This window comes from Oryzias latipes, chromosome 20 (assembly GCF_002234675.1).
Source record: "Oryzias latipes chromosome 20, ASM223467v1".
NCBI lineage: Eukaryota > Metazoa > Chordata > Actinopteri > Beloniformes > Adrianichthyidae > Oryzias > Oryzias latipes.
The window spans coordinates 6,746,681-6,762,369 of NC_019878.2; the positions used below are offsets into that span (position 1 = coordinate 6,746,681).

General features: G+C 38.4%; 1 protein-coding gene across 4 annotated transcripts in view; it reads left to right on the top strand.

Moving 5' to 3' along the window:
• Positions 1-1,102: 1,102 nt before the first annotated feature.
• hecw1 (HECT, C2 and WW domain containing E3 ubiquitin protein ligase 1) overlaps positions 1,103-15,689 on the top strand; it is a 74,476-nt gene continuing 59,889 nt past the window's right edge. The window contains exons 1-4 of one of the 4 annotated variants that reach the window (XM_020712462.2): positions 1,114-1,538; positions 11,842-11,899; positions 13,875-14,196; positions 14,834-14,941. In XM_020712462.2, the coding sequence (XP_020568121.1) occupies positions 11,873-11,899; positions 13,875-14,196; positions 14,834-14,941 (457 nt within the window). In that variant the 5' untranslated portion in view covers positions 1,114-1,538; positions 11,842-11,872. Of the gene's footprint in view, positions 1,539-11,841; positions 11,900-13,874; positions 14,197-14,833; positions 14,942-15,689 lie in introns of all 4 variants that reach the window. The other 3 variants (XM_020712464.2, XM_020712461.2, XM_020712463.2) reach the window with 3 other exon arrangements.

The window sequence follows — 15,689 nt, forward strand, 5'->3', positions numbered from 1 at the left end:
TGTTTGTATAGGAACTGGAGTGGGCAGGATCATACAGTGTAATGTTTTCTGTTTGTTTATTACCAGGTATGTATGAGAAAAATGTGACTGTAAAATGTGTTACAGACATTACCTGTATAAAAATTTTAAGCTAGCATGCCGCGTGCGGCATTTACGCGGCCCCTTTTGCATGACCTCCTGTCAGAGAGGAACTGGAGTGGGCAGGATCATACAGTCACAACGCAGAAAGCGACCGGTTACACTTACGCCATCCAGGGAGACTGTCAGATCAGACAGAGCATCTCTGAGGTTTTAAGGACCCAATATAATGACCTCAGAATGTTGATTAAAACAACAAACCTTTTCCAATTCTGTTCTTCCTCAAATATTTACTCCTTTTATAGCTTTTTAGGACATTTTTGGTGTCAAAACATAAAGGTACTTCTGGAATTTTAATGTTGTATTCAACTACTGCTCAATGCTCTGATTTTTCAAAGATTAATGTTGTATTCAACTACTGCTCAATGCTCTGATTTTTCAAAGATTAAACAGTCTCAGGTCTATTTTGAAATGAGGGAAACCAATTTAGATCCTTCAAACATACTGCGCCAATTAACATTAATTCTTTGATCATTCAAGTTGGTAATTCTAAACAACAGCATTCTATCTATCTATCTATCTATCTATCTATCTATCTATCTATCTATCTATCTATCTATCTATCTATCTATCTATCTATCTATCTATCTATCTATCTATCTATCTATCTATCTATCTATTTATCTATCTAAAATTTTGCAACTTCTATTGTTATTATGAGGTTTCTACATGTAATTAGTGTATTTAACTCTTTTGGTTGTGTTTATCTTTTGTCAACTTTTACACAAATCAACAAGCTGTAATTATTTTAGTCATCTATTGCCTTGTATGCTTCCATTGGCTGGAATCTGAAATTGTCTGCTTAATCTTTCCGCATTTACACTCTCAGTTTCACAGACAAAGCATCCTTTTTATGTATTTATCCATTTATTTTCCACTGGATTTGCGTGCCTGCTTGTGGGCAGGTGCAGGAGGATGGATGATGAGGCAGGGCCAGCGCACGCGATGCGGAATCCCCGCTTTCTGATTGGCCGAGAGGCGCTGGTACCCTACTATGTCAAAGCAGAGGATCTACCGGAAACTAGACTTTCAGAACAAAAGCTGCATTTTCGTTAAACGAGCTCAAAATGAGCTAAAATAGTATGTATCAACATATAGTTTAATTTAAGACAAATCGTGTAATAATAAGAGCTTTAATATTGTCATTTTTGTAAAGACAAAACCCTTTTTGACTTGACAACATCGGCTGTTGCGCTTGCAGTTTCCGGAAATGGAATGTTCCATTTCGACGATCTTCACTGTGGTCCAGAGAAAGAGGAAAGGATGAGCCCTTCTCTTGTTCCTCATCTGTCCTTTAACGAAAAGGAATGGAACCAGCAGGAAAATAGCTAAAGTGCACCTCTTCGACAACTTTTCCTCACCTCTGGAGAATGATCCACGGCCAGGTCCTTTTATCCCAGGTGAGCTGCCTCCATTGTTGCTGTGTAATCTTGATTGATGCAGCGGCCCAGCGCTCCATCACTGCCGAACGTGTCCTTCTCCCCTCGGTGAAGGAAACGATGCGCCGAACCATGTAAACACGGACGGATTTACTCACTTGAAAACACAAAGGTGACGGGGTTTATTGTCAGCTACATTCTGGTTTATCTCGCAAACAAACACTAGTTATATATTATTTTGCGTTCGTGTGTGTTGCTGACAGACGTCCTTATTATAAAAGTTCGCATTATCACAAATTGAAAAAACAAAAAAATCAACAAAGTGTTGCGCGACCCGAATCATTAATAGTGGGTCGACAGCGAACTATTATCGTCGTGTTTTATTACACATTTTAGGAAGCTAGCGTAACGTAATTAGTTTAATGGGGGTTTGACGTAAAGTGGTGACGCTGGGAAATGGGGGCTCAGGGAGCGTCGCCCTACTTTCTCCTGCTTGTGTGTGAAGAGAGGGTTCCCCCCGTGTCTTTTTGTGTGGGAATCCCCGTCGTGAAAATCCTCTTAAAAGCTGGAGGAACGCTCCATGTGGTGTCTTTTGTTTAGCGTTTGTGTGTCTGAGGATTGTTGGAAAAAATACAACACAATCATACCCCCCTGCATCCAGATTGACCATATGTAATGTTTTTAATGTCTAAAGATAATTAAAAAAATCAGTTGGTGTTACTGAAGATATCAGAAACGAAGATATGAATAAAAAATATTTGATGTATGACAGTCAAGATAATAATTTTCAGTTTATATACACTGTTAGAATAATTCCCCCCCTCAAAATGACATACCCCCCCCAAAAAAAACATTTAAAATACTCCTTAGTGCCCTGTTACTTTCACTGCAATATGTAATGCAGCAGAAATTGTATTCTTTTAAATAATTTTAATTCAATAAAAATTGTAGTGTTGTCTTTTATTCAAAGTTTTATGTTCTTCCCATGGTCTTTTAAGTATTTCTACTGATTTACCAATGACTGTATATGAGAACTGGACTGAGTGGCCCCTCCCCTTCATGTACCAAACAGGAAGTACCTGCTGGTTTCAAGAAGCTAAAATCTCATAGATTTTTATTGAGAAATAAAAAACTACTATTGAGTCATTATATTTATTAGAATAAATATTCTTGCCCTGCTACTTTTGTTAACACGTTCTTCCTAATTCCAATTTTTTTCAAAATATTTTTTTTCTGTTAAGATGTTAACCGGCCAATCAGATGCCTCAATAGAAGTAATAAGTCTCATGTGGAACATTTGATCAACAGATTGTCCTGATCCTGCTTTCAAATGGTAGGTGTGTGTCCGACCAATAATCTCACTACTAATTGGCAATAGTGGTTCCCATAGAAATGACGATTCAAACCAACTTGGACCAATCACAGCTGACTGACCAAATCTGATTTCAACTTGTTGCCGTTTGTGTTGTGTTAAAATGCCGACTGAATTGACTCAATTTCGTGAAAACCAGAAGCAAGCCATTTCCTATGGGTGACGTCACACTTGTTTGGTTCAGTTCTCATATACAGTCAATTTATTTTATCTACCTTTTCAAATTTTAATAATAATAATAATGGATTTAATTTATCTGTGCTTTTCCAGACGCTCAAAGCGCTTACAATGTGTCCATTATTCATTCACTCCTCATTAATACTTGGTGATGGTAAACTACTGATGTAGGCGTGGCTGCCAGTTCGTGCCTATGGCCCCTCTGACCATCACCGGGACATTCATGCACCAGTGGAGCCACTCTGGAGTCAAGGAGGTTGAAGTGTCTTGCTCAAGGACACAGCGACAGTTGACAGGGGGATGGGGTTGACAGCGTGGATTAAAGATCATTCGATTTTTTTTCTTTAAAATGTGCTGTTCAGTTATAGGTACTGTAGATTTGATGAGAAGATATAATTAATGATGATTTTCACTCTTAGATTTTTGGTAAATTGTGATGAGTGTTTAAACGCGGCACTCATGTTGAGAAAGGAGGTTCACCTCGGCTTTTCATGTGCTTCAACCTTTTTAAAACCTCTTTGTTGCACTGCGAAGTATAGCCAGCTCAAATGCTAACAAGTAACCAGGCATGGCTAAAGGACAAGATTTTAAACTCATCCCAAATACAATGTTTGTAATGGTGCTTCCTGGGAAAGATGCTTCCTGTCCTTGTTTTGGGTTGGGTTATAAAGGGCGGCTTTTAGGAACTAGACAGGCTAAGTAACAATCCTAGAAACCAGCATCGCTGCTACTGAAGAAAAGGCTTTTATGGAATTGTTTCCAATAACTCATAGATGTAAGCTTTTTACACCAGAGCTTTAGCTCCGACATTCTTTCGACTATCAGAACTACTCAACCATTTACGCAACTATCAATATTCCAGGGGATCCTTAAGCGAATGCTTTACAGTGGTAAAGTGCTAATGCAAGCAACGTATGATTGGTTGATTCTGTCGCGGAGAAAAGCCGCTTTGTCGCATTTCGATACAGAGCTGATATAAAAAGCCACTTTATTCACCCTTATCTGCACATCACAATTATCGCAAACGCTCCAATAGATATAGTTTGTCATAGTCCATGTGTGAATCAGGTGTCACTGGCAACAAGGGGCTAAAACTAAAGTGTCGGATTTTATCATTATTATTATAATTTTTTTTGTGTGAGATAATAGAAAACAGTCACGTCATAGAACATACTCAATTTAAACCAATGCTGTTTCTGAATTCCCTCACTACTTATTGCACTATATAGGATGTTTGCCATGCTGTAGAGATGTCTGAATCTACTATTTCAAAATCCAGTGCCCTGGAAATTTCCCAAAAGTCTTTGCATTAAACTAGTATGCATCAGTTCTCACTAAATGTTCATGTCTACATCAACCCTTCATTTGATTCAGGTTTCTGTTCGTAAGCCTTATTTAGGTTTAGGACAGTGAAATACTTCTTAGCTCGCTCCTCTTCTGCTCTTTTCAAGGTCAGACTCAGTGTTACTGGCAGCACATGTCAAATCTTTAGTCGGGTTTTGCTGAAATCTAGGCGTGTTATGAATCTGAATGTTCTCTTCTGTCACACGCTCAGTGTTTCTTTTATTAACGATTGCTTTGATTCAGTTCTCTGCAAAGCTCTGCAAATCCATCCTGTCTCCCGTTCACATTGTTGTGTGTACTCATGCTTTACTATGTGAGAGGGAAGAGAGGAAGTCTCTTTGAAAGCACTATATTTTAACCATTTCATGAAGATTTACGTTTAAATTGTTTATGTAGGTTTAACTTGATTTCATGTCATGTTCGGTTTTCTGGGTTTTGTTTCCACTGTTTTATTTTGTTTCATAATCACACCTGTCTTGCTAGTCATTTACTGCTGTTTGTTTTGATTACGTTCCTAATGTATGCAAAGCCTCAGCTACAGGGTCTTTGGTTTTCTGTCTTTAAATTTGTTTAGTCCAAATTCAGTTCATATATTTTATAGACAGATTCAAAACATTTTTATTGTGTGTATTACTGCCATCATACACCATATAGAATGCTACAGTCTCATACACAACTGTGATGGAGCGATGGAGAAGCATCGGCAGAATCTTCACCATTAGCTTTTGATTCAGACTATCACTGGCGTGGTCATGAACGCAGACGGCAGTCAGTCAGGTGGGGATGACGCCTTTACGAAATCAGGCGACAGCTTGGCAGCCACAGGGCAGTGGCAGCCGGATCACCAGCCAGCAGCAGCTCTACTTAGGTGATATGTAAACTTCTCCGGACTGCAGCCGTCCATATCATGGGCCAAAGCCAGCCACCCAGTAGTCTAGGGGTTTATAAAAAGCAGGCCATTCAGCACCAGTGGTTATTTGCATCTTAGGTTTGGAGTACACATTAGAATCTTGTCGACTTACAAAAGTACACTTTGAACAACGTGCCTCCCAAGAAAGCACAATATTATGTCTTCTTCGTATTCTTCTCAGCATCAACCGCATTTCGTTAATACGCAGGTCTCAGATCATCAGTGCCATCTCCACATTTGGACTTATGGTGGCCGAGAATGCCAGATTGATGTCTGGTCATCGCCGTGTCCCTGTCAGTCAACAGCCTTCATCAAGTGGCGGCGCTGCTACTCTACTCTAACAATCAGACGCTGGCAGTGGGATGGCAGCAAGGGGGCAGGGGGGAGGCTCGAGGGTTGCAGTCTCAAATCGGCTGATTATCAGACGATTTTGGGGAATTTGGGGACCCTCCCATCAGTAAATTACTGGGCTACTGCTTTCCTGCCACCCGTTAGACTGCCATCACGCTACCTCCAAATACGCCCGGGTGAGCACTGGCTGATGTAAAACAATTGTCCGCCTTTGAATTTGAATTTTTCTTGAAACCTTCGAGTTCGCCGCACTTCATGTAAAAATGGGACTGCTGCCTCTCGATTAAAAATGCCACTGTGCGGCCACCTGCCAATTTGCTAAAAAACTTGCATCTAGGTCACCGAGCTGTGGTTGTTTGGCATGAGTGATCGTAAGCTTAACACGCCTTTCTTATCTATTTGGATAACTAAAAGTTGAAAAAGTTCTGGTGTGTAAAAAGAAAGGATATAAAATAACAAATGCTCTCGCACTCAGTATCCAACCATTTGGAATTACATTACATTACATGTGAGAAAAAAAAATTCATTAATCAGTATCACATTTAAAAAAAAAATACATGCTTAAACGTTTTAACATCAGTGTTAAAACCTGCACCAGCAAAAAACACATGTTCTTCAAACTACCATTACTCTTTTTTCATTTGTGCAATAATGTAATTTCAATGGGTTCTTAGGCGGTGAAAAGCAGCTTTGCGCTGATATGCAACACTTTGCTATGGTAAAATTACAACACCACTTTATGGTCAGCGCAAAGCGCCTTTTCTCCGAGCCAGAATCATTTGTTTTATGTTAATTGTTTACTACTTTACTACTGGAAACATCATAAAGTGTTCCCTCATTTATCACAAGAGGTACATTCTAAAACTAACCAGCTGAAGTTTATTTTCCAAGATTAGTGGTGTATGGAGATTTGATGTCAAGTCAGTTTCATCCTCCTAAAATATGTTTTGCGACTTCTTTAGCCAACTCTGTTTCTTGTAAACAGTAAGACCTCAGGACTTCAACGTCTCCGCTTTTCAGTGACGTGATGAATTTTCCATCCATTGACACTGTGTGAAGGCAGCTAACCCAGCCTTTGAGGCAAGCTGGGAAACCTCTGCCATTAGAGTTCAGTTTCTACTTTGACAGTCACGTTTAGTAAATCATATTCCCTTTGGCTTTCTGACAATGCAAAGAAAGAGTAGAGGGACAATAGAGGTTACTGTTCAACTTTCTACACATCCCTTCAGAGGTCGCCACAGCAAATCAGCTTGCACTAAGTCGTACATTTGGTTTGGCAGAGATTTTTATGCTGGATGCCCTTCCTGACACAACCCTGTATAGCATCTGAACTGGGGACCGGTACAGGAGACCCAGACCCCCCCAACCCCCTTTTGGCTACATGGTTAGGCAGTAGCCCAAGGACCTACACTGGATCAAGCTCATCCGACCCCCTGGAAAGCAAACGCTGGTTTCCCATGTCCCAATTGATCAATGCTAATGTTTTTAATCTGAATTTCTTCTGCGGGTTGAATTATTATTATTATTTTTTTAATTAGTATTTTGAAAATGTTTTGTTTTCTTGGTATGTTCTTTGTTTTAGCTTTGCTCTAGTTGCACATAAATCATAAAATAAATGTGTTATTGTGTGTTGAGCCATATTATTCAATTTGTAGGCTTCACTCCAAGGTTTCAGCAGTTCTTTCCTTTTTTCGATTTTAAAATTTTACTTCCATACCGTATTTTCCACATTATACTTTAAGGTGCACTTAAAAGCTTCTTTCTTTTTCAAAAAAATGACAGTGCATCTTATAATCTGGAGGACCTTGTATTTGGAATAATTCTGATTGTGTTTACTGATGTTAACACGACTTTGAGAGGTACACGGCGCTCTGTTAAAGTCCATGTGTTAATGTAAATACACTAATGCGGCGAATGTGTAGCAGTGTCAGACTGTGTTTTCTTTACATGACACTAGCAAGGTTGTGAGTTAGTGTAGTCACAGTAATGTTTGTTTTAGCGGTATCAGTCTGTATTTTTTCGTGTTGCAAACTAAGTTGGTAGTTACAGGTATTGTATATACGCTAATACAGCTAAATGTAGCGTGTTACAAACAAGTTACTGTGAATGGAGTTCATAAAGTCTGACTGACTGATGGATTTATCTCTGACTTTTTTTGTCTCACTCACTTTGTCTCAAACGTCCGGTTCCGGGTTAACAAACGGACAGGTGTTGCCTGCCGGCTGCTGTCTCAAAAGATTTTCAAGCGACTTAAAGTTATTTCAACGATCAACAATCGACTAAAAAACGCTGATTATCTCTAAGAAAGACAGCCGACCATGCAAGTAATGAACTGAAACTGTGTTGGTAAGGCATTGATATCAGATGAAAAGTTATGAACGGGATAATGATAAATCATGTAATTAGATGGTTACGGTAGAACAGGGGTGGGATTATATAAATTCGCTTCCTTCCACTCCCTTTCAAGCAATCTTTGATTTCATATCTAATTATTCTAAGTTTGATACGTCTTTGAATGAATCTATGAATACTTATCGTATTGTTTTGTGAATTATTCTGAGTGCTTGAGATAAACCATTTCAAAATCAAATCAAATCAAATACCCCTTATAGTTTAGTGAGCCTAACATAAGTTCAAAAATAAACCACTCATTGACGGTGTGCTTTATAATCCAGTATGCCCTATAGTGCGTAAAATACGGTAGTTGTCGGGATAAATTATTAAAGTCAACACAAATACATAATCTCATACCTTAAAATATATTGCTTTCAACATTTCGTCTTCAAAACCTTAAAACAGTGAACATTTTAGCAATCTATCTGTTTTGCCTTTAAGAGTGACACACACACAGACCATTTTTTGTAAATAAAGTTCATTCCATTTTCTTCTCCAACTTCTATGTGTCTGAAATTGCACCAGTCTGCTGGAAGCTGTCCCAGCCATCTTTAGCTTTGGCTCACTAGAGGGGAGTTTGGACACACCACTTAAATAATGTGCAGTTTTAGCACAATTATGCAGGTCTCAATCTCCAAAGACCAGTCTTTCCAGCTAATATTTACATTATGCTAATTTAGGCATTTTTGTGTTGAGGAAACTCAAAAGTAAACAAGAAATGTACTTACTGTCTTTGCAGACTGCTGTCTGCCTCTTAGCTGTCTGTAAAAAGCCTAACATTTACTTTTTGTACATTTCTTAATGACACTGAGCAGCACAACAGCAGCATATCTACTTTCACTGGAAAATGGACGCCAACAGAAGCAATGATTGGAGTAAACTGCTGTGATTAGATCACAGCTGCGGTTACTCATCCTCGCCACTGAACTGCAAGACCTTAAAGGCCAATTCAGGCTGGCCCAACAGACCATTAGTTTGTCATACCGGATGAGTTCATTAAACGGGAAGGGCTTCCAGTCTCACTTGTACAGGCCGTGCTACTCTGCATGTGCTCTAAAATAATAATACTGCTTAATTATGGCGGTGGCAGAACAGTTGGAGAGATTTCCCTGGAGAACCCATGTCAGCAGGGTCCCCACAATAATGTGTGTGTAAGGAGGACACAGAGCAGGTCACTACCAGGTTGCACTTTGAATGGGAGTTTATTATTTTGTTGCCACGGTGTTTAAAGACCCATTCTGATGAAAACTGTGTTTTTGCAACCACTTGTAGACAAACAGATCCATGTATGTATTTGTTGTCCTCATCCAAGCTGGAATATGGATCAAAACTGGATGGCTGGATAGCTCCAACATTGCTCACCATTTTTGTTGCACCGATAATGTTAGGTTTGTGTTGTGAGGGACTGTAAGCTTTTAGTAAAGAGTGTAAACAGATGGATAATGGGAAGTGTGGGTGTGATTGCTCTGCTGCAACCATCTCGGCCACAACAATTTCTAATGAAAAACTTACTTATAATGAAATCAAATACTAGGCGCTCCAAAATAAAATAAAATAAAAACATCGTTAAAACAGTAAATTGAATCTGTGCCTTTGAACATGTACTATGAATACAGCTGATGTTTAGTCTAAGCTGTTGGGGTTAAAAAGAACTTCAAACTATCTTTAAAGTAGGAGTCCTTTTCTTTGAAATTTGTAGTTTCTATATCCATTTTTTAAATTTTGTATGTAGATTTTTTCCCACTGGATGTCCCTTTTACACTGGAGCTGCTGCTGACATTTAAATAACACACGCTCTTTGACACAATGTAAACCTTTGACTGGTAGAAGTTTGTGAGTTGATTCTGACGCAGTGAAAAGCAACTTTTTATATCGGCTTTGCACCTATAAATCAGCTGATTTATGTACGTTGATTGGCTAAACAACTCACTGCTGTGCAGCGTTGCATATCAGCACAAAGCTGCTTTTTTTGGCTTCAGAATCTGCTGGAATTACATTAATTGCGTACACAGCTGAAGAGTTACGGTAGTCGAAAGAATGTCAACACTGGAGCTAAAGCTCCGGTGTTAAAGGGCTAAAGGCAGGGCTAGAACCAAAAGGCTGTAACTGGGATTCATCTGTCATCTGCGTCCTGTAAAACACTCTGCATGTGCACTCCTTACCATTTGAGTTAAAGCTACAACATTTCTTCTTCTCAATAGTCCTGTGATCCTTTCAGGCTCTCACAGGAGTTTATGTAAGTCTTCGTGCTCACGCTCCCACAGTGGATGTTCTTGAGTGAGGGCACCAGCTTCTGTCATCTCCTTGCAGATTCAGCCTTGAAAGCTGACTCTCACTCAGAGATTTTGGAGAAAATCAGGCAGCATTTCAGACCAGTTTTAGTTACAGCAAAACACACTTACCAATCAAGAATTAATACTAAATAATACTCATAAATTATTCATTTAAAAAGAGGCAATAATCATAAAATAATGACAATTATTCTCAGTGGTCTTTATAAATACCCTAAAGCTGTCTGATCTTTGCTGTTGGAGCTTTTTGTTTGCCATATTAGCTTTTATTATTGTAGATAGAGCTTTATTTTTCCACACAGCTGATTTTTGCCGACCAAATGTTCCTTCTTTTCCGTGGTATTAGGTTTTTCCTTTGGGGATCAATCCCTTCAGCTGAATTGATCTTCAGACAACATGTTCAAATGGTTATTATGTGATATGTAAAGGCCAGCAGTGGCAAAAGGATTTTCCTGCTCATGACCAAAGCAGCAGTAAATATAATGGTTTGGCAAAGATTTTACGTCAGACGCCCTTTCTGACACAACCCTCACTATGTATCCGGGGCTGGGACCAGCCCAATAAGACCCTGGTTTAGGCCCTTCATGGCTAAACAACTTGAAGGGTTATGTATGGGAAACATAGATCTTAGTAGTCTTTCCTTAGTTTCTATTCACTTTATATTCATAACATCTGTAGTAAATTGGTTATTTTTGAGTATTCCCTGAGTGTTGCTTAGAAAAAGATAAGGATGGGAGTCCAGGCATCATCTGTGTCAGAATGACAGCCCATTGTGGCCATGTTTTTGCTAACATACCTTAAAAACAGTGGGCTTCTTTTGCAGCTATAGCACCTTGACATAATTCAGTCATCTGTTAAGATTTTTACACACAAATACCATAAATTCAACAATTCTGTTTGAATATAATTTATTATTTCCAGAAGGGGAAATAAAAAAGAAAAGTGAATCAAATTAATAAGTAAATGAGAACATTGTTGTATAAAAAGCGGACCAAAGACCCTTGAAAATATTGTGAGACCCAAACTAAAAGAAGAAAACTGCATAAACAAACAAGATATATCTCTTTGAGGTGGATCTATGAGCTGCCAATTCCTTCCTAATGGTCATCATGTGTTTTTGCTTCATTTTCAGTTCCATATGTGAGCAAATCACTGTGCTGTTGCTCTGCAGATGTGGATTCTGCCTCATGCTTAATACGCTGTGATCTGAACATTTTGATTGTTTTTGGAATTTGTAAGACTAACTTTTTCTCTGACTGCATATGCACCATCATCAGACGATGCTGCTGTGTTGTCCACCTTTGTTTTACTGTTGTTAGTCTGTTTCTGCTTCATTGTTCATATTTCAGTCTGATGAAGTATGAAGGGTTAAAGATGATGCACATATGCCCTCACCTGCAACATTGGCTGCCCTTTGTCTTTTATTTTTTATTTTCTTTTGTTCTTGTTGTTTGTAACACACCACCCTTTTCCCACTTCCTTCAGGTTTTGGTCTGCTTTGGGTTGACTGGTCATTATGCTGATGCAGCTCTGTAGTTTCAAGGTCAGTGCCCCCACTTCCCTGCTGTCCAACCGTCTCCATTCCCATTTCAACCCATACAGCATGGTCAAAAATACATAGAACCTTAAACTTTACATCACACTTTCATCTAATCTCAAGGACCTATGTTTGCAGAATGAACTCGGCAAACACAAGTCCACTGCTAACATGGCATGGTATGTGTGGGTTTGCATGCTACATCACTAACTGCACGCACAAACTCCTTTAGCATTTAGATCAGGTAAGGCTGGCAGATTTGTGGCCAGAAGCTGCTTTTCAACTGGAGCATTTTCTGATCTGATCGTGTCTGAGCCCCCGCCACGATAAAACGCTCTCCATTTACGATCTGCTGCCGGAAATGCTGCAAGATGCCCCAAAATCCTAGCAAAAGACAATGTCAGCTTTTTTTTCTTTTTTATTGATTCATTTATTTATCATAACTATTTACTCAAAGCGTCTTATGATGACAAACACAACACTTGGATGTAGCACGACAAACAAACCTTAATTTTATTTTTCTGTAAAGAACGTAAACCTGTGAAACAAAGGCAATATTTCTGAGTAAATTTATATGTTGTTTAAATAAATAGATCAATCATTTTGTTTGTCTTCAGGTGACGTTCATCGAATTGTCAATAAATGAAGTGTTTATGAGAGAAGGGGGCTTTTTTGCTAAAACATTAGAACTAAACCCCAATAAAAATCCTGGCACTGTTGGTTAAAAACAAGAGAATAACCAAAGGCTTTTTTACCTTTTGTTATTCAAACTATGATTTTAGTCATATCAAATTATATATGAGCCCCAGACGAAACTGGTCGCAAAAATAATTATTTGACCCAACTGTTCTTAATGTTTTGGCTTCCTCCCTTTCATGGCTTTCTGAATAACCTTTGCGCTCTATTCTTGCAGTTAATGGATGACAACACTTTTGAAGTTTCCCTCATAACAATGAGAGCCAGATAATAAAAAAACTACTGAGACCAAGGTCATCAGAGTTGTGTGACACCAAGAGATATTTTTTTAGCAGGGGATGAACTTATGTTTCCCATATTGCAACACAAGATATGAAACATGATACACAATGCTGATAACAACTACTATTTAAAAATTGCTTGAGAATTCTTTCTAGATTTTGAGTGACAGATATTTCAAAAGCAAGGACCATGTTTGTTGGAATTTGTAAAACTGAATTATATTGGGCAAAAGGACATTTAGGAGTCACCGATTGTGCAAATTGAGTCTTTCTTTTACCTCTTTTCAATAAAACTCTGTATGAGTCAGAGTTATGCTATGCATTGGACTGTCGGTTACATGTGCATCATTTTGTCATCATAAAATCCTTTTTTTTCTTGTCACAACTTAAGTATAATTGAAAGTTTGGTCAGAACATTGAATCCCATTCATCTTTTTACTCTCAAAACTGGGACCCACTTATGGAACTCACAAAATACACTATAAAAAGACTTCTTTTTTCATCTGATATTCAAGAAGAATATGAACAAATAATTGTTTTCCCATCCATGTTACAGTTAAAATTTACTAAGATGGAGTTAGCTCAGTAATGATGTTAGAAAATCGTCCACAGCAAAAGATTTCAGCACGATTTGAAACTGCTGGACACAAAAGCAGCTAAGCCATTAAAAATTGGCAGAGGCAGATGTTTTGACCAGAACGAGCTATCTCTGTCTATATATAAATAAGAGACAAATGTACCTACTGTACAAACACATCAACATTTATGTTATTTAAAAGATATTGTAAACTATTATCCCAGAGAAATGTTACCAATATTGCTTGCAAATGTATTGAAGGGTGGAAACTCTGTCCAGGTAATGCACTGCTGCAGACTGTCAAAGTTTCACCACATCTTATGAAATATTGAACAAGCACTAACAGATAACCACGTCCGTAATTCATGTTACCACAAACTTCATCCATTGATTTGGCTAAAAGCATCCTGCTGTGTGTCTTCTGTAGAACTTGTACCAAAACCGGCTCCTGAGCCTGGCTACAATGGCCTCCCCGACCCGCAGCGGGCCGACGCGCCAGCGCTGCAAGGATGCTGTTCGTCATAGCTACGGCGCTGAGACCTACGCTGTCAATGGTCTGAACCAGGAGGCTTTTGTGCTGGGCTTGTCGCGCTCCACCAGTGACACCGACCTGGTCTCCCCTGATGCCCGCTCCACGCTCACTGTTAGCACCTCCCACTACACCATAGGCCAGTCTGAAGATCTGGTGATTTCTTGGGACATCAAGGAGGAGGTAGATGCTGGAGACTGGATTGGAATGTACCAAGTTGGTGAGTGAGATAAGATCAAACATGGCAGAGTGATCGACACATAAAGGACCTTTCATTTTTTTAGAGAAAACAATCAAATCAATGTATTCTTCATAGCACAGTGTTCCATGGTTTATTGCGCAAGTTGCATTATGAAAATAGATGAAATCTGCAAAGTAAGATTACAGATGTTTATAGAGTGCAAAACTTATCAATAAATACTTTATTCATAAACCTTTCCCAGACATACATGAATATTTTCACACTTTCCTCTTTTGTTTCAAAAGATTTAGGAAGATTGATTGACAAGGTCAAGAGCCAATCAGGACACAGAACGAAGCGCCCTATTTAAAAAAAAAAAGCAAAATTACTCCAAAAAGATATGTGAAATATCAAGACCAGTAAACCAGGATGAGCTGTTCTATAGCTAAGGAACACTGTACTGTAAAGCCACTAAAAGTTCATAAGGGTTTTAGTATTTCACTTCCTAAAAAGACATTTAATTTATTTACATGTTGTAGATGTCCTGCTGGGTGTCAGATAACTATGTTGTTAAAGGATCCCACTGCTTGCTGTGTGTCAGATGCAGATAGCAGTATGTTGGAGAAATTCTTGATGTCTGGATGGTTGCCCTTCTCAGTTTGATCTTTCCTTCCAGATGAAGTTCTGTCTGAGAACTTCCTGGACTATAAGAACCGAGGCATCAGTGGATCTCACAAGGGACAGATCGTTTGGAAAATCGATTCCAGCTCAAACTTCCGTGACGGTAGGTAGCAAAGAGAAGAAAATAACTTCACTTTCATTTGAAGTTTGAAAAATCATGTCAACAAAAAGTACATGTATGTGAAAAATTTAGTGTTTTTTTTTTTTTTTTTTTCCAAATATGTACATCAATTCACAGTTTACATCACAATTTAATTATAACACTAGTTTTAAATCCAGTTGTCCAGAAAATGTTAAAGAACAACCCCAGCCTAATATTTACACTATAAATTATTTTCCACCTTCAGTTAAAAAACATTTTTCCATTTTTTTTGTATAATTTCATGGTGATCTATACAAAATTTTACTTATAATAAAGTTATATATTTTAATCCAAAGAATTGTCAGAAAACAGTTCGTCCTACACCATAACCTGCTCCTTTAGTTCAGATTAAATATGCGTGTCTTTATTTTATTTTATTTTTAGATAGATAGATTTGGGTTTATTTATCATATTTAGTTACCATGTTTTGTTCCTTCCCGGTTATATTATAACCAGGTTTAAATTTTTAAACACTGCAGCTGTTACTGTTTTAGTGTATAACTCCTCCAATATATTAAAGAGCCCTATATCATGCAAAATCAACTTTTAAAACTTTTAAGTGCATTAAAGTGCATTCAAATTCCTCATGGAAAACAGTCCCAAAGCAGTGATTTGCTCCATTCACGCATTTCAGATTACCAGTATTCCTCTAAAAATCTGTGATCTTATTAACAGCCCCTTCCAATTCACAAAAACGAATGGGTCGTAC